Raw genomic sequence first — 18,911 nt, forward strand, 5'->3', positions numbered from 1 at the left:
AACCATGATGGAGATGGGTTTTCCTTTCCAATAGCACATTTAGCAAGCTTAGTTTTAGGATCTGTTTTCTGCCTAACATGAAGTTGGAGGGTGCACTCTCTCTATGGGCCCCAGTGCAACTGCCCTGCCCATAATGTCTATATTTACGGCCCTGGCTCTCTCCTCTCTGCCCTTGTCTCTCATCTTTTCCGATAAAATAAATTCTTACAGCCAAAGAAATCCAGGCAGCTGACAGCTAACAGACTGTAATGAGTCTGACTGCTCTCCTCCCCTCTGTTGCTTCTAATTTTCACTCCTTTTTCCCACCTCAGCCTCCTCTTCTCCATCTTAGTCATGCTCTTTACTTCCCTGGAGAACTCTGCAGTCAGCAGCAGAAATAGCTGACAGCTCATTGCAGGGTGAAGCACTTTGTGTGAGTGCGCGGCAAATATGCAGGTTGCCGTGCACAGTAAGGTTTGATTACGCACGTCTTCGATTTTATGCTTTAACTCGTGTGTTTGCGCGTGTTCTTAAACAGGAATGCCACACTGTTACTGCAGATCTCAACAATGTCTTTGATTGTCTTCCTTTTATCATCCACCACCTCCTCCGCTCATTCTGACCTCTCATCTCTCTTTGCGCTCATTTGCTCTGCACTTTCTCTCCATCCAGAATCACAGCAATAAGATAATTGTTGCGGACAGAGAATTACAGAAGCAGCAGCTGTTATTAACCTCTTAACCTGTCATGGATCTTTAATGAAATACATGAAGCAGCGATACATTAAATAAACAGCACCAGTCATCCCCCAAGGATGTTAAGCGCTGTGTTCATCCAGTTAACTGTCTGATATATGTACGCAGTGAAACTAGAACCAGTTAGAAGAAACAAAACACTGTGGGTTTTTGCTTTTAAAGTAAAACTTTGTAGTTAACCCTTTAAAACCTGGAGTGACATAACTTTTATTATGCTGCTGTTAAGATTGAAGTATTTAAGCAAATAGATACAATTTTTTTCAGAGACATGGGGGAAAATTGCAGTGGGCAACTTACTAAGTAATGTTCCACAAATTGCAAGAAATTAGTAGATTTAGAAAATTATTTTTAAAAAGCTATTGAAAAACAAAAAATGTATAATTAATTATCAAAATTAAATATTTAAAATTACATTATAGAATTACAATGTTTTGAGCATTTCCTCCAGGACATTTCCAGTTTTTTTGGGGTTTTTTTTCATTTTCAGGTAATTTTCTTGTACTTTTTTAATTTCTCGCTAATTTTGGGGTCAGTTCTTCCTTCGTTGCCCATTTCCTTCGTCTCATGTTTTTGAAAGATATCAAACCAATTTGTTGGTATTAAAGGGAAATTTTTAATTGTGGCACTTTATTGCTGAAAAAAGACTAAAGGCTCTATTTTGTATTGCTGCAGGCAGGACTGTGACATGTTGGTATTATTTTGCCTGACCTTCAAATGCACTTATCCATCTGTTCGTTGTTTTCATGTGCAATAATTGGTCTAGTGAAGCTTTTCAAGGTAGTTATATTGCTAGACAATACAACATTTTTAACATTCTTTGAGTTTCTTAATGTTTGAAAGTACGCTTTGAATTTTCTTCTCGCTGTGCTCAGACGCAGAGTTCCCCTTCAATGAGGAGAGAGTGATTCCTGATGGAGTCAACAGAGACTCAGCCATCATTGGAGGTAAAGAATGTCATTTCTTAAAGCAGTTAGATCTGCATTTGCATTCATTATTATATATTAGAGGAAAAGCAACAAATGTTCAATAAGGCGCTGAGTGGTTCAGGGCCAAAATACATTTCTGACCTTCTGCTACGCTATGAACCATCGAGACCTCTCAGGTCTTCTGGGACAGGTGTGCTTTGTGTCCCCAGAGTCAGCACTAAGCATAGCACACATTACGCTATTACAAATTACGCTTTAGTTTTCAAAGGAAATGTAAAGTTCGTTACATGCATCAAGTATTTTTCAAAATAAACCTACAATATCTGTAAAACTTCAATTTTAGGTTTACTTTTGTAAATATAGACAACAAAAGCAGGTGGTTAGGTTTTTTTTTAGAAAAGCACCATGGCTTGGCTTAAAAAAACTACAGTAGTTGATATCATTATGTTTAGTACAGTTTAGTTCAGTTCAGTTCAGTTAATTTAGGTTGTTTTCTAACTTCTGCAAATACAAACACACTAGAAAAAAAGACAATAACAAACCCAACCAAACCACAGCAAAGCAAGTTTTGCTGACTATAAAGGTGTAGGCTTCAGCTTTAGTTTAAATCGCCGACCCAATTGTTTTGTACGGTCCTCTTCAGATTTACATAATGACATTGAAAACACAGAGTGGATTTTCTGGCACAACTTCCAAGGTGCTTGGAGAATGAAGAGAGTCTTATAGAGGTCAAAGAGCTCCAGCAACACTTGTAACTTGAGGAACACCTTTATTTGACCGATGTGTTTCGGCTTGAGACCTTGTGGACAAGGCCTCAATAATGAAATTGAAAGAAACAAAAACATAAATAAAATGTATGTATATTCTTTATATCACAAAGTCCCAAACAAATATTCATATATACACTTGGCACTCATAACTCTGTTTTATATCAATCATCTTAATTTTTAATCACCTTTGTTTTTTTTGGTTTTTTTTTAAATTTTTTAGAGGTTTTACACATTTCCATTTCCTTTTCAAAACTATTCCAGAAATGAACTCCTTCAACTGTTATACATCCTTGTTTTCCATTTCTTCTAATCTTTGTCTCTGTAAAGTTCCTCTTAGTTCATACTGACTCATTTAAGTTTTGAACATCCTCTGAATACAGTCATAAAGGTTATTTTTGACTTTATACATTAATCGTGCAGTTTTTAAGTCCAGCAAGACCATGTAAAATTATTAATAATTTATTGTTGGTTTTTTTTTTATCAGCGCTATGTATAATTCTGTCATCTCTTTTGCAGCATGAAAATTAAAGCTGTTATTACACCATGTCACATACATCACTAGCGATCGATAATGTAGCGTGCTGCACATGCTAGCACACCACTTTGTTATTTAAACATCCTCACTGACTTTTGGTTTTACACCGGAAAAAAGAGCGGACTTCTGAGTTAAAGTCAGGAGTTTATTTGGGAGTGAGAACATCTTGACACATTATTTGAAACAAACTCCTAGACAAACATGCATGTTTGCTGCAGCTCTTAAATATATTTTTTCATTTCTTACACTATACTGTAACTTTTATTCTTGTATTTTATATTCGTCTCAGTATATTTCGCTTGTTTGTATTTTGCATTATCTAGCTCTTTTCATTTTTATATCTTAATGTCCTTTTTATAATGTGTTTCTTTTGCACTTTGTCTCGATGCTTTTGATGTGTTATGTAAAGCACTTTGAATTGCCTTGTTGCAGAAATGTGTTCTATAAATAAACTTGCCTTGACAAAGTTGGTGGAATAAAAGTAGTACAAGTGATTGAAAATTCACAATAACACCTGATTTCGTGCACGTGACATCTGCTTCCTCTGCAGGCATTATCGCGGTGGTGATCTTCACCATCTTATGCACTCTGGTGTTCCTGATCCGCTACATGTTCCGTCACAAAGGCACCTACCACACCAACGAGGCCAAGGGCAGCGGAGAGTCCGCCGGAGAATCGGCAGACACGGCCATCATCGGCACCGACAACCCAGAAACCATCGACGAATCAAAGAAGGAGTGGTTCATCTGATGGCCAATGGCGGGACTTTGAGCCAGGACGTGATTCGTCAAACCACCTGGTGCCACAGAGACGGAGGAGGTTTAATTCAATGACCAATCACAGGAGAGATGGAGGAAAGGCCTTTGAATAGGACAATAATCTCCCAGAGAGGGCGGCGATGTGAGAAAGACGTGTACAGAAATCTTTTTTTGTTTGTTTGTTTGTTTTGTTTTTTTATATATCCAGAGTATTAGAGTGAAAAGAGGGACAGTTAATGCAGCGAAGCACGGCTGTAAGAGACTGTACATGTATATACTAACCGGCTTGTCCTTCTTTGTATCGTGCTTGGGAGTTTTCAGGAGTCCTTTGAATACTGTATATGACAAATAATTATACTTACTGGGTCGTGTGATAGCACAGATTTATTGCCAGTCTCTGTTGCGTTTTGATTTTATTTTTTAACAAAAAATCTTATATCAAAAATGATCAAATCAACATGCCAAACCCTTCTCCTTTTTTTTTTTAAATTCATCAGGCTGCGGTTGCACCAGTCTGTCAACACTCATATCCGTCAAATGACATGCCACTTATATTGTGGTAATATAGAGTTTAATATGGATGCCAAAACTCACTTTGTAAATACAATATTTTGTTTTGTTTTTTTCTTTTTTCTCAAAAGATTTATTCAGAGTCCATTACATAAACACTAAGAGGAAAATTTCAGATCTTTATTACATTATATGTCCGTCCATTATATTATATATGTATCAGATATAGAGTTTTATGTTTAAATCTCAAGACATTAGATTGTATGAGACATTCCTTTCTGAGGGAAAGCAGAGAGGGGTTTCTCAGAGCATGATGGGAAATCATGACACTCCATGGTTGGTTTAGCTCAGCACGGCAGCTTTCTTTTCATTCGGGATGAGTGAAATTGTGCGCCTTTACTCATTCAGACTTGAGCAATCCGTTTTGTTTCTTTGCCAAACACTTGAGTCTTTCGTCATTTACCGATCGGCTCTGATTTTTGTGTTAAATGTTTGACTTTGACATCTTAGACCAACGTTGGGCTGTGAGTTTGCAGTGCGTGCATGCAACTGTGCGTATATGTGCAGGTCAGATGAAAAGGATTTGTTACATTAAATAGAGAAGTGCTAGAAAAAGGTTACACAGATGAGATCGAATAACTTGCCTGACACTGATGGTTACTATTGGTGCACTAAACTCTATGTATTAAGTGGTCAAAGCAGCAAAAAAAAAACACACACACAAAAATCATAAAAACCTAATATTTGTTCAAGATCTGGGAAAGGTTAAGATGATAATTGGCTTTCTAATCCGTTGTGCCTTCAAGGTGTTGAGCCATAGCGCCTTGCCCCAGACCACTTAACACAAACTTACAATAACTTGATGCTGCTGCATGAATTGTCATTAATCAGAGGTGTCTTTATGTTTTCTGATTTGCGTGGTGCTCTGTTCAATTATCTATGAATCTCGGTCGAAACTTGAATATGAATTCAGAATGCTCGGGTGAAAAAAAATCTGGCAAATTTCACTTAAATCCTAAATAAGTCTGACTTTCAAGCGTAGCAGTGTGTATTCTTATGCAGCAGGAGAAGGTACCCTGATGTACAGGAGAGCTGCACGCTATACAATGCATAAGTTTACACCTATCGTCTGTGACGCACATGAACACGCAAGCATGCATGTTTGATAGAGCATGAGTCAAGGTTGTTTGTTCTATTATGAGAGCAACGGGTTCAGAATGAGGAGGCTGCTGCTTTCCTCAACAATGAACTGAGCTTCACTCTAACAGTGCCACCGTCATCCAACATACAAGATGTACAATTCATATTTTCTAACCATGTTGTATTTCCTCTCATCGTTGTGTGTGTTTACCTTACCGTAGCATTTACAGAACAATGTGTTACATTTGCTGCCAACTTTATTTCCTCGTGAAACTTGCTTTCTGTATGTCTGTTTGGTCAAATCTGCTGCCATGACTTCCTGTTTCATGAATGATTTTGTACATCGTCGTGGCCTCATGGTTGAGTGCTAACTGTAGGTCACTTTATCAGAGACATTAGGACAGCTGGTGAACTCAGCCTGCCTTCTACCGCGGCCTCAAAGAAGACTTTCTCCGTTCACACTTCACACCCATGAAGGCAAACCAGTGACTTTCCTTTTTTTTTTAAATAATTATATTACTCAGACTTTACATTAATACGCACACACACCCTTGTTATGTGGTTTGAATATAACGATGATGATGGATCATCAGCTCCAAGAGACATAACCCATGTTTTGCTTTCAATTCTGTTGAGTTCAATAAAGAGTGTTTGATCTTTAATGTCAGTCTTTTTCTATGTATAACTATCATGTTGACATGTAGACATCTTCAGATCGGGATATAGAGCATAGGGGGGAAAGACATCCATGGCATACCTTGGCCTAATGTGGGAAGGAAGAATTTCCAAGTTCTCAGTCAGAAATTTTCACTGGAACATCAACTGATGTCAGATTTCTGACTCGGAAAGTTGGAGGAACCTCACCAACGGCTGTTAAAGCTGTCGTAATTCACTGTTTTTTAGAACTGCTCTCTTCATATTAGGCCTTAGCACACACAGTTTCTATCTGTGGACATGTGCTACAATGTTTGTAAGTTGCAAAATATAGCATAATGCATATCTAACAACATGGTTTTTCCAACTTACTGGGCTTGCTTACTTACATACTTACCTACCTACTTAATTACTCTTACTTACTTACTCTTTACTTACTTGCTTACTGGTATACGGTCAACTCAGATGTAATTTGTAGCTCCGATCTTCGGCTTCTGAGGTAAATTGAACGTAGCATTATACCCCCTAATGTGAAAGAAAATGCTGATTATCGCAGTGTCTTGCGATACCGTATATTGAGTATTTTATTCTCAAAAATTGTCTCTTTTCATTTGTTTACAATTTTTCATCTTCTTAATTTGAAAACCTATAAAATTCCACCAGTACTCTGACAGAGGCAATTCAATTGCACAAAAACTTGTGCTATAATATTGGCTGCAAATGCCTCTAACAGTGTCAGCAGCTGTAACAAGATATACTGGCTCCTTAACTAAGTGAAAATGATTTGAAAATAAATTAAAAAAAAAAAAAAAAAAAAGATAATCCCCAAGCTGCAACTCATAAATGTTTGTCAGTTTGAATGAAAAGTATGATTTGTCATGCTGCGCTTGGACCAACAAATTGCACCTAAAGCAGGACACTGCTTGACCTCATTCTTGTAATTAAACGTTTTCGGTTGCTTTAACTTGAGGGTGAAGTGAGAGAAACAAGGACACTGAGTGCGAGGGAATGAATCACAACTACACAGATTCCCTAATGGCTCACTTTATAAAGCAATTTTGCTTAAACTGACTGAATGTAATGCCAGCCCTTCCTCCATTTATCACATGCTGAGAGAAATGAGAGTAGTTTTAGCTGCTCTGGTCATAGGCTGCCTCCCTGTGGTCAGATGGTGCAGCTTCTTGTGAACCAGCATCAACAAAATTCAGTGGAAATACGTTATACTTTATTTATCCCTGTAAGAGTGACTGTACGCACTAAATCACAACTACATCAACTGTCAGAAAACAGGATATATAAGAGAAAACACTGTCTCAAAACTAAAAATAATTACAGCCAATACACTTAAATACTTTTTGTAGGCCTAATTGGTAGACAGCCTCGGTAATAAGGCTGTACAAAAGCATAAAAATGACCTCTGAAGGACTGAGGACACAGATAACAGAGAGGACAAAAAATTTAAAGCATTAGCTTTACAGCCTTTAGAAAGGTGCTTATTGATTTTCTTGGTATTTGTTCGTCACATTAACTTGAATGTTTGACTGCAATAGTGTTAGAAATGAATGTGAATGATACCTAGCATGACCTTTAGCAGCTGCTTAGTCAATATCCTGTGTGCGTGTGTGCGTACGTACGTACGTACGTGCGTGCGTTCTTCTCTACCACAACTGTCAGCTGACCTCGTGTTTTTGTTTACCTAATCTTCTGAAAACAGTACTAAACCAATTTAAAGCTACACATCTTGTCAGACCCGCAGCAACAACTTCATTTACATATCCATTCCACACATTAGCTACATTACCCATAATGCAACTTGGTTACAGTCTGGTCGGAGACGCAGGTGTGTTGAGGTACGTGTCCAAAGTTTCTGTCATTTCTGCGCTTTTCATGTATTGTCTTTGTAAGCTAATGTTTCTGGCAGCGCGGTGTTGCGTTTTAAGAGGCGGGCTTTCGCTCCTCATTTGCATAAATTTGTATCTTGGCTAGTTTATGCTCATTTGGGGGGTCCAGCCTGACTCGCCGCTTCTGGAAACTCGCAAAAAACGTAAACTAACGACACACCGAACTAGCAACCAGTGCTGGAAAGCCGCCATAGACTGTATACAATAATGGATTTAGCTATGGTGATATCACTCACTGATTTGTGGACTGTTTTTTGAAGCTTCGTGTTTGGCATTTCGGCCGTCGCCATGTTGGTTGATTTAAGCCTGAGGTGACCTCACCTGCAGCACAGGTAAAGCTGTGGCTCTGACTCGTGGACTGTAGCAACGCAGTTGTCATGAAAGGCCGTAAATGCATTTATTTCTGCTGTAAATATGGACATCTAAACATGAGGGCCAGCACTGTATGCTGGGTCTTAGAAAAGGTCCAAAAACTAAGCTTGTTAGAGGGGCATGAAAGTTTTTTATTTCTCTAAATACGTATATTTTTAGACGTTTGGAGATCCATGTCACAGGGCAGTAACATACATGATCTGTTTTTGTATGTGTCATGACCAGTGGTGTGAGGTAATAATACTTATACAGTACTTGGGTATTTTCTGGGAGTACCTGTCCTGTACTGAAGGAGCATGATGTTCTCTTGGTGTTGTAATATATTTTCAATTGCCACATGAAAGTTATTTTTAGGTATACAACATAGAAAAAATAGGCTACCTAGGTCCTGACCTTGGTGACCTGGTGACCTCCATGATGAGGCCTAGAGGGGATTGACTCTGTTTTGGAGCCAGCCTGAAGTGGCTAGTTTTTGGCACTTCTGTGCTACTGTTATTTTTCAGCTGTGGCAGTTGTCACTTGTAAGCAGTACATCCCATCAGGACAAACAAAATAAATAACACCCTGTGAACGCATACCATTAAGCTTTGTTGAAGTTAACAATTGTTACTGGACAAATGTTACCGCACAAAATATTATTTTTTTTTCAGATGGCTACATCTTGGATGCATACAGAGAAATTGATACAGGCATCAGTCGATGAACAGGGAAGTTGTGATTTCACGTTTGGCCAATATGTAAAAATGGCTTCGACACCTGGCGCTGAACCGAGGGGCTTGGCTATTACTGTACTGTATGTCAGTTGTTTTTCCTTCAATTGAGGACTGACTGGCACGCTTTTTTATTATGTCAATTTGTGTCACCTGATTGAGGATTTAGCACCACCCATTGCTTACTTTGATCAAACAACTCTTAATATTGTGGTAATAGTTGTGGAAGCACATGAATTTGCATTTTCTTTCGCCAATTTTATCAAAGTTAAAATTTTAGTGAAAAGCCAGCTTGTGATGTGTAAAATCTAAATAGTTTCATTTTCTGCTCTTGGTAGCATTATGTAGTTTTTTTTTTTATTTTATCTGTTTGTTTGTTTATTTGTTTATTTATTTGGATTGACAAAAGCATAATATTGAAAAAGACTTTTTACTTCTGGGGATCTGGTGTTATACCCGTTAATGAACCAATAGGTGGCAGTCTTGTTTACCATACTTTACAGAATTGATTTTACACTCAGCAGTTCACAGACCTGAGTGTGTGATGCATTGTTTTTCCACCAAAAGAATCATTCTCAACATTGAACCATTCATTTAACATTTTTAATGGCTTTATTTCAACAAAAAATAAAACACTACAAAAGAAAATCAGCAGTTACAAAAGGCACACTTGTCCAAAAAGGTAAACCAACAGCTTTCACAGTCTCATGTGTTTCTTCCCTTTGTTTCACCATCAGCCCTTTATCGTTCCACTCGGTGCCACAGTTATTGCGTGAGCTGGAGGGGTCGAGGATTTGGATCTTTGGTAGGAAGCAAGGAATCGTGCGAAAAGTTTCGTTGTCTTAGGTGTGGCTTTGTGTCGACGCAGACATCACAGTGAGGGGGAAACAAGACTCCACTGTGATGAAAGGCTGGGAGTTAAGAGCGCGAGAGATGAGGGACAGCAGGGGACTCTTCACACCGCGGGACACTCAGCTGTGACAACACACATGAGAAGGCCAGTGAGCGAAGGTCTGAACCACTTTCATACACAGATTAAATGCATTTATGTTAAAGTGCAGGTTTCTGTGTTAATTACATACCATTCTTAGGCAGGATGGCAATGTTATCAGCGAGGATGCCAGTTTGCAGGGCAAACTGTGTGAACTTCTGCTGCAGTTCGGGACTGGCCTCAGTGGAGCGACCTGCAAACACAGAATGAGTTAACCTTCACCAAATACGGCACACAATGCTTTTCTTCAGGGCTGCTTCCTCATGACTGATCCAGACTTACTGTAAAGCTTGTTGAGGACCTCAGACACTCCGTCCTTTGTCTTGATAGTGTGTACCAGAGCATACTCATCGTACACAACGTCGATGATGCGCATGTCGTTATCATTGTTCCAAACTGATGAAGCAGACATAGAAAGGTCAGGCTGTTGAATTTTACAGTTTGCGTCTGTCTGGTGTGTTTGTGTGTGCCCTTCTTACCCTGACTGTGGAAGGTGAATTGTCCAGGAGTCTCTGTTTTCTTTGCAAGGTGAGTCATTCTCCAGCAGGAACCATCAGCACTAAAAGAGAGAAAGGGATCAGATTATTAAGCTGTTTATTCTACCACACAAAACATCAGGATTTTTTTTTATTTTAGGGTATAATTGCACATAAATCACTCACTTCAGGTTGGCATAAGAAAGGTCCAGGTCTCCTCCGTCAGTTGGAGTTAATACAGCAGTGCCCATCTTCATCCCTGCCTTGTGGTTCACAAACCACTGGGCGTTGGTGGCAAAGCCAACCATGAACCACTTACCTGCCATCTAAAAGAAAGACAGACGAAGGAAAAAGGGGTTAACATTTTTTCACTCAATCAGAACATAATATTTTAAGTTTATCTGAACTGCAGCACAATTTTTACACAACCCTTATGTTTCTTATAAATTATTCTTTCAGTAAGATTTTACACATTGGGTGATTCTATTGATCATATCAGCCAACCTCAGATTCAAATAACTCCGTCTTACTTCTCTCTTTGTTGATCTGTGGTGATTTCAGCTGTTAGTAATCAATATGTCTTGCGATGTTGGTAATGTCTCTGTCTCTCTCTTACCTTCTGCAGGTCGAAGTCTGCTACAGGCGTGACATCGGCACAGGCAGCCATTGCACACATCAGGGCGGCCAGCATCTTCAGCAGTGTGTTCCTCATGGCTTCTCCTTTGTGTTCTGGGCTTCTTCAGCAGTGAATGAAGTATCAGGGAGAGGTGTGTCAGAAAAGGCAAGTATGGGGCTCCTTATATCCTGCAGAGTCCTGCTCCCCATCCCCTCCTTGTCCTTCTGTCTCCTCCCACCTCCTACTGCGAGCTTTTGCATTACAAAAACTCTTTGGCCTTCACTCACCAGCATGCAAATCACTGCCGTTACACAACTGGCACGTGTGGATGGAAGCGGGGGAGGCGAGGAGGGAAGAATGGGGGGAGGAAAGGGGAAAAAAAGGAAGAGTGGGCACATAATAGGGTTCTTTTAACACCCCTCTCTTTCCCCCTCCTCCAGCACAAATGCTCAGGCATGCCTTGACTATCAAAACAGCTGTTTGGTAAGAGTACAAATTTCTTCACCATATGGCACAAGAAAGCTCAAGAAACACACCACATACACAATAAGAGTTCAGAGGCACTTTTACTGAACTTCCTCGAAAGAGTACTCAAATCAGCTCTATGAGCCAATAAAATCCACCTAAAATAAGATTAAAATGTACTAAATATGAATTCCCTTGCAGCTAATGCCAGATGCATTCAGACAGTGATATTGTGCATGGTTACCATTTCCCATAAAAGGCTGCCAGCATCGCCTATAATTATTTGCTTTTTCTCCGCAGTTCATTTTGAGTGTTAACAGTTTCATAAAACCTTTAAAATATGAGTAACTTAAAGGGAGACACCTAAATTTAGAATTCTAGTATGTTATTTCTATGGTCTACTCAAGCTAAATCAACATTTGTGAACATGAGCTACTATATACTACTATATAGTATAAGCCTGGACATATATCAGTCAGTGGCTAGCTGTGATCGTGCAGATACGTATTATAGTAGAATTGGAGGTCCATGTGAGCCATTAGCAGTAAACAGGAGGGCTGGGAGGTGAGCTTACTATCCTCCTACTGCCTACGTAGAGTAAAAGTGAGACTAAAGCCTCTTTTCCACTGCACAAAAACCTGCTTACACCCACTAACACCTGGCTTTTTAATGCAATGGGAAAGTGTACAATTGGCGTTTACATCCACATCAAATGACTTGTAGGCAGAATTAGCAGTAGGAATTGATAGAAACACCACAACCAGGTGAACGTGTTAATTTTAGCTTCTTAACCAGTGAAATGCAATGACAAAATTACTGTCAGCCCTCCAACATCAATCTAGATTAGTCTTTACTGAGTTTGAAAGAGTAACCAAAAAAGTAAATTATGGTTAAATAGAAGTAGCTGCTGTTAAGTTTCGCAGGCCTCCATCTGTGCTGATTTCTACTGTTTACCTGTTTGCTGGCCTGTCTGTGACGTGAAACGTGACACTAAAATATACCCACAACAACACAGAAAGGCATACTTGTCTGCTGCAGAGCCGTGTACATAGCTCTGCTCTACTGGCAAAGGGATAGCCTATTCTAAGTGGGTTTTTACTGTTTTAAAAAAACTGTGAGCACACGCTTATTTTGATGGAAAATGGGTATAAGAAAATGCTGCTCAGTCTGGAGTGGATATCCATTAAATATCCAACTTAAAAATTTGTCACTTATGGTGAGAAGGCTGCATCCAGCTTAACTGCTGTATTTTGGACTGGATTTGAGTTCAGAACAAGAGTGTGGAGCATGCACAGTTGGCGTGCTTGTTATGTATATGGTCTGTATGGTTCTAAAAAATGTGCTTCACTTGGACATCTGCATAGGGGTCCGTGCGGACCCTCGCGAACATGGGCGGATTATGACATTTGTGTCACATGGACCAAAGCGGCCCTTTTCAGACACACAGATGCAGAAAATTAGTCTCATGCTTGTAATGTCATAGGGTAGAGTCACAAATTTGAGTTTTAGCACTTAAGTTTTTGGATTTTGCAGAGAGTTGTTCATGTTTACTAATATTTTTGGATTTTAAACCATAGGAAAAACATGAATGAATTTTGAAAATTGTCATAGTTCCCCTTCTAGTTGTGTAATAACAGTGAGAAGTGAGAAGTGAGAAGAGAGTTGCGTGAACTGCATCATCTTGTTTTTAAATGAAATCTCTGCTTTATGTGTTAAACAATACCCCCAAAATCCATCACTATATAATAAATTAGGTAATCCACATTATGTAATATGTAATGAGCTGATTGGCTACAAATTCTTCATTGGCAAAAACTCTTTGATAGACTCAGCTAAGAGACAAGGCAGGCGCTGACTTGCAGTTCGCTGGTTATGTAACTCACACGGACACAGAGGTGCTGGGTGGAGCTAGGGGCAGTGTAAAAGACATTTGGTAGCCTAGTTTTGTAACTAAACTCTCACAACCCCTTTTGGGCTCCACATCTGGGCTACATTAACTCCCACCCCCACCCCCAACTCTTAAGTGTCCTCAAACACACCCTAAAAAGCATGTATGCAGACACACACACTGAATGATCTCAAATCTCAGCCTAAAACGATGGGATGGTGTTAACACAACAATAAGTCATGCATGAGAATCAGCTAGTGGCGGATGAGGCCCATTGTGGGTTTTTGTAAAACTGAAAACATCCGACAACAACATGATTGTGCTCCATTTGGTTTTATTTATCTGTGATGGATAATGTTTACAGTTTTACAATTTTAAGACCTTGGTCTTTCAGCAACTTAAATTATATAATATTTGCATAAGAACTGTGGAACTCTGCAAGGATGGATGTGTCTGTTGCAAAACTCTGCCTCCTCAGCATGTGGGGACACAGTCTGAAACAAAGAGTGACAGGTTAAATTACATAGAAGCAATGCTGCTGTTTTAATCAGGGAGTGGAGATTGGATAACATGTTGTTGACAATGTTTAAATAACTGAACCCAACACATGCACAGGCTGCAGGCGCAAACGTGAAAAGTATTTGGGTTCACAGCAGGTCATTGATTTCCTTAAAGCTGCTCTCAACCAATCTCTCTCTCTTTGTGTCTCTTGCTTGCTTGTGATATAATAGCTTATTTAAAGTTCTTGGGCTCGCCTACAACATTTTAACATTTTGTTAAGGTATTATGAAACGTTACCATGGCAAGAATGGTAGAAATATCCTTTGAATACAAAAATTGTAAGATATTATCTGTCATCTAACAACAATAAAAAAGTCAAATTTTACAATCCAGTAATTCCATTAAACAATCATAATCACATAATTCAGATACAGTACTATACTGTAACCTAACCTCATTGGCATTGCTGCAGAAACATTTATATTTTTGACAAATAGTAATATTACTTATTAAATACAAATTATTTGTCAAAGAGGAACAGGGCTGGGGAAAACATATGTTATCTTTCAGCGCCTGCACTCTGAACTGCAGCTGTAAGGTAAAATGATGATTGACATATAATGCACAGACCCAGTAAAGCATCCGTTACACTGAATAAGATGAAATGCATGAAATACGTCTGGAGCCTCACAGAGCCCAGACAAGATTCTGAACAAACTGCAGTGTGCATGACCTGTGGAAATATTAGATGGACTATACATTAAGCCTGCAAGCTACACTGACAGCTAAAGAACTGAATATTATTTGATGCTCTCTTCAGTTTCCAAAAAAGTGGCAGTGTCTGAAAGTGGCATTTTACACGTGTTCAAAAATTTGCAACTACTCCACTCACCTGTGTCCATTTTTTATGTCAGTTCTATAATCACCACGTTTTTATTCTATTTAATTATTATGGCCATCTCGGTTTTTTTTTACACTTTTGACTTACTTATGACATGGTCCTGGTCCACATCACCACAGTGACCTAGAGAAGAAAAAAAGTACAGTTTTTAAATTCAGCTGAGGCAATTGTAAGACTACATACTCATCCTTTATATCATTGTCTTTAGCACAGTGTGTTTCAATTGTTTCAAATGAGCTATATGTGTTATTCAGAACATTAAAGAAAAATGTAAACCTAAGATGTAGGGAGATGTTTAGCAGTGAAGTTTGCAATTTGCAACCAGTTGAAACTTCTCCTGGTTGGAGTTCCTTCAGTATTAATTGATTAGGGCTTTTTTTAATTGGGAACCTAATTATCCACAGAGGTCTCTCCCTTTCCAAAACAAACAGAACGGGTGATTTAATATGGAAAAAAAAACGGTTTTGCTCTTTGTTTAGGGGATTCCAAATACAATGGCCATAGGAGTACGTTAATGGCCCTATATAGAGTCAGGGTTTAGTTTTCCCTTTCTGGGCTACTGCAGTAACATGGTGACACTATATGGGGATCTCGTTGGACAAGGATCTGCTCCCTTTATAAAATAAACAAGTCATTCTAATGGAATGAAAACACAATGATTCTTATTTTCAGGTGATTATATACATAAGAAAATCTATTTTTCTAATCTATATTATATTAGATTCCATTTCTGCCAATATGTCCCCTTAAATCCTACATACTGGACCTTTAATATAGCACGCGTTAGTGCTTGTGGGTCAATTTGTGTGTATCCCACTGGCTAGCTAATCGACGAAGCCCTGCCCTGCACTCATATGGCAGTTACTGCTGATATTGAAATGGCATCTTTTTGAAAGTGTAGCACCCATCCCTCAGTTGCCCACCGGGTAAACACTAGCACTGTTTGTACTTTTAGCAACATTAGCTGCAGGCTCAGCCACCTCCATGTTGAGAGCCATATGCAGACAACCTCTGAATCATGGATTTGCTCAGACTGTTGCATACAGCTACTGTAAATTTAATTTTGAAAAGTAGCACAAGATATTCCAAACTTCCTTTACAAATATGCTTGATTCTGAGCTGCTGAGACATATTGTGTCAATTCAAATGTTAAATTATACAGCTGCTAACACAGTTTAATTCATTTTATTTTCAACTGTACATGTACGTACTGTATGTGGGGAAGGGGAAGAGGTATGCAAGGCCCAAACCCTGTTTTTCAGCAAGCTGCTCAAACTTGGTCAGCATTGGCTCTGACAAATTGTCTGTAGACCTGCCTGCACACAGAGCACAAAACAAACATAATGACTTTACAAATGCAACATTATCAAAACTTCTTCCTTTATTTTACATCTAAAATACCAAATAAAGAACAAACCATAGAGTTTCATGGTGATCTTGTCCCGTTTCTGGTAATACATGATCGCATAGGAGGTGTAGTCCGTCTCGCCGATCACTATCTCAATGTTCAGCTCAGGACGAGCTCCTGGTGGAAAATGATAGGATGAAGGGATGCTGCATTGCACTGCAGTTTATCAATCATTTTTTGATAAGGGAGGCACTGACCTTTAAGTGTCAGCTTTCCTGGAGTTGGCGTTAGATCGTAGACCTGTAATATCTCCCAACACTGGTGATTACTGAGGAGACAACAGTGTGACATTTTACACTGTTGCACAATCTAAACACATGCATCGTCTTCAGGCCTCAAATTTAACCAACTTTCTAATGCTGCATGAGAAAAGGACAAAAACAAAACCCTGTTTTCCTCTTCTTGGGCCAAAATGATTCATAACACTCAAATGCCAACATGTCACGCAAAGACACACTTTTTCCATTTCAATTGCGTATTGTACCCTCTGTTATTCTGCTTGCGCCAGGTCAGGACGACCTAAAAGTTTTTTCAGATTATAAGGAAAAGATTTAACTGTTCTACCTCCTTCCTGTTTCAGAGGATACAGAAATAAAATCAAACACATGTGGCTGATAAGTGAAGTCAGTGCAGAATGAGGAGTGTAGAGGGATTTGTGGCATATTTGCCCCCTCTGCTGATAAATCATGGTACTGAAGAGTCCCAGCAAGCTACATGCATACTTACTGTCGTGTTTTTGTGCTAACAGACAGCGTTTGGTCAGAGGCAGAGGGACGTGTGAGGGTCATGACTGTGGGCTCCACCTTGGTTCCATGATTCATCAGGTAAGAGCATTTGGAGGCGGTGTTAAGCAGGTACCATGTTCCTGTCATCTGTAACACATAAAAGTAGGATTAGGCAACAGAGACAGAGGAAAATATCTCCTAAACCTTAAATATAATAATTTCAAGTGGAAAATACATTTTGGTTGTTTCTTTCTTTTTCTTCTTTTTTTTTTTTTTTTTATTTCCTCATATCAAACAAAATCCTTTTTATATAGGATTTGCTCTAGTTTACCACAGTCAGATGAACTTAGACTGAGTATTTTTATGCAAAAATAAACTCTCGGTTTTTCTAGCAAAAAGGATACATCTGCTTCGAATGTCCCGGTTAATTATCTTTGGTTGTGTTCAGTTCCTATTTCATTGAAAAATCCCCCTTATTGCCAAAAACACCATATTGACACAATTACACAAGCATGTCCATTGCCAGACCCCGCACTAATCCATAACCACAAGGGCGTAGGTTTTTTTTTTGTTTGTTTGTTTTTCAACACTAGCGGGGACACACATGTAACAAGGATTTGCGGGCCCTCTGCCAGAAATATTTGAGCATCAAACACTTCATTTTCTGAACTTTGGTGATTTTTTATGCATCAGTTTGTGCCTTTTTGACAACAATCTGTGGCGTAAATGTGTTTCATTTTGTCAAAATAAAAGTCCTCTACTACTTCTGTGTTTCTTTTGGAGGGGACTAAGGCATGTGTTCCAAATATTAATGGGATTAAGGAGACTAAGATGTCTGGATGTCCAGACTTCTGGAAAAATACTTGCTGATCAGCCTCCTAAATTTGCATTTAATGTCATTTGTTTTGGTAACCTTTTACATTTGACACTATGTTAGATTAAGACAAATACCTGCTACATTAGTCGATAGATGGCATATGTACAAATTGGTCCATGCATCACAAAGTTCACTCCCCCCATGTTCTCCTCAAAATAATATTAGGTCTTTTTGGCTGTTCTGCTGAGGCGATTTGTCATGGTTTCCACATATTATTTTGCAATCCTGTCGGTTTGTGTTGTTGATGCATTCTGGTACAGACAAGTGAGAAACAGAATCACGTCGTCAGTGTGCAAAGGTCAGTTAAAGGCACAGTCAACTGTTTTGTGTTTGCAGTCTGCAGTTTTCTGCCTGGAAACAGCGCTTTATCTTTTATCAAAAAAAGATGTTCTTTCTTTTCAGTGCAGCTTTTTCATAAACTTTTTTCCAGCCTTGTCATAACTAAACTTTAAATGAAAGTTTAAAATAGTCATTTAATGCTAGAACATATCCAATCAGGGCACTCTACCTATTTAGTTCTGTAGCTTGATTTAAAGGCACCAATAACAAACATCAAAACATAGAAGAAGAAAAAAAACACTTAATACACAATCATAGAAATAATACACAAGCCAAACACACACGAAGAGGTGTCTATACTTTGCCCCTTCCTCCAGTTTTTTACCTGTTGTATGTCTATGTTCTGTGCAGCCGGGGTCAAGTCGATAGGGTCAACCTTTGGTTTCTTGCGAGGTCGTCTCTGGGGTCGCGGTCGACTCTTAGCCCCCCCTACAGCTTCAGTGGCGCCCCACAGACACACACACATCAACACCGCCACTGCCAACACGCTACGCCATACTCCAGCCATCCTAGCACTGACAATAATACACTCAAGAGACAGTCTTCTCTTCCTGAGGGACTGCTCGGGTTCCTGTATACTAACTCTTCTTTTCTTTCCTTAACTCTTTCTGTTTCCCCTGTCTCTGTTTGAACTTTTCCCAATCCCCAAATTTCCCAAAATGCATCAACAGACAGAGAGCATGAGGCAAACAATGTGAAACAGAGGATGGCTTT

The 18,911-nt window shown here is 39.1% G+C and overlaps 3 protein-coding genes across 4 annotated transcripts in view; 1 reads left to right on the forward strand and 2 right to left on the reverse strand.

Annotated features, from left to right (window-relative positions):
• cntnap2a (contactin associated protein 2a) overlaps positions 1–6,035 on the forward strand; it is a 376,461-nt gene extending 370,426 nt beyond the window's left edge. For both annotated transcript variants that reach the window (XM_088071612.1, XM_042510367.2), the window contains 2 exons: positions 1,607–1,678; positions 3,516–6,035. In XM_088071612.1, the coding sequence (XP_087927738.1) occupies positions 1,607–1,678; positions 3,516–3,715 (272 nt within the window). In that variant the 3' untranslated portion in view covers positions 3,716–6,035. The remainder of the gene's footprint in view (positions 1–1,606; positions 1,679–3,515) is intronic.
• A 3,564-nt stretch (positions 6,036–9,599) lies between these two features.
• On the reverse strand, positions 9,600–11,257 carry ptgdsb.1 (prostaglandin D2 synthase b, tandem duplicate 1). The gene is made up of 6 exons (XM_042510552.2): positions 11,094–11,257; positions 10,664–10,803; positions 10,481–10,560; positions 10,284–10,397; positions 10,093–10,194; positions 9,600–9,985 (listed from the first exon to the last, which is right to left on the reverse strand). The coding sequence occupies exons 1-6, from the start codon at positions 11,187–11,189 to the stop codon at positions 9,966–9,968; spliced, it is 552 nt and encodes a 183-aa protein (XP_042366486.1). The 5' UTR covers positions 11,190–11,257; the 3' UTR covers positions 9,600–9,965.
• A 2,506-nt stretch (positions 11,258–13,763) lies between these two features.
• On the reverse strand, positions 13,764–18,850 carry c8g (complement component 8, gamma polypeptide). The gene is made up of 7 exons (XM_042510473.2): positions 18,523–18,850; positions 16,983–17,128; positions 16,454–16,524; positions 16,266–16,373; positions 16,060–16,164; positions 14,936–14,971; positions 13,764–13,940 (listed from the first exon to the last, which is right to left on the reverse strand). The coding sequence occupies exons 1-7, from the start codon at positions 18,703–18,705 to the stop codon at positions 13,921–13,923; spliced, it is 669 nt and encodes a 222-aa protein (XP_042366407.1). The 5' UTR covers positions 18,706–18,850; the 3' UTR covers positions 13,764–13,920.
• Positions 18,851–18,911: the final 61 nt, after the last annotated feature.

Source organism: Plectropomus leopardus, chromosome 21, assembly GCF_026936395.1.
Source record: "Plectropomus leopardus strain MGB_pleo_1.0 chromosome 21, ASM2693639v1, whole genome shotgun sequence".
NCBI classification, from domain to species: Eukaryota; Metazoa; Chordata; class Actinopteri; order Perciformes; family Serranidae; genus Plectropomus; species Plectropomus leopardus.

Excerpts from the sequence above, each read along its gene's own strand:
- c8g (XM_042510473.2), bottom strand. The coding sequence starts at position 18,705 with ATGGCTGGAGTATGGCGTAGCGTGTTGGCAGTGGCGGTGTTGATGTGT. Across the intron at positions 14,972-16,059 it reads CTTCCCCTTCCCCACATACA|GTCACTGTGGTGATGTGGAC; the intron begins GTACGTACATGT and ends TTTCTTCTCTAG. Across the intron at positions 13,941-14,935 it reads GGACCAGGACCATGTCATAA|ACTGTGTCCCCACATGCTGA; the intron begins GTAAGTCAAAAG and ends TCTTTGTTTCAG.
- ptgdsb.1 (XM_042510552.2), bottom strand. The coding sequence starts at position 11,189 with ATGAGGAACACACTGCTGAAGATGCTGGCCGCCCTGATGTGTGCAATG. Across the intron at positions 10,804-11,093 it reads CAGACTTCGACCTGCAGAAG|ATGGCAGGTAAGTGGTTCAT; the intron begins GTAAGAGAGAGA and ends TCTTTCTTTTAG. Across the intron at positions 10,398-10,480 it reads ATTCACCTTCCACAGTCAGG|TTTGGAACAATGATAACGAC; the intron begins GTAAGAAGGGCA and ends CTGCTTCATCAG.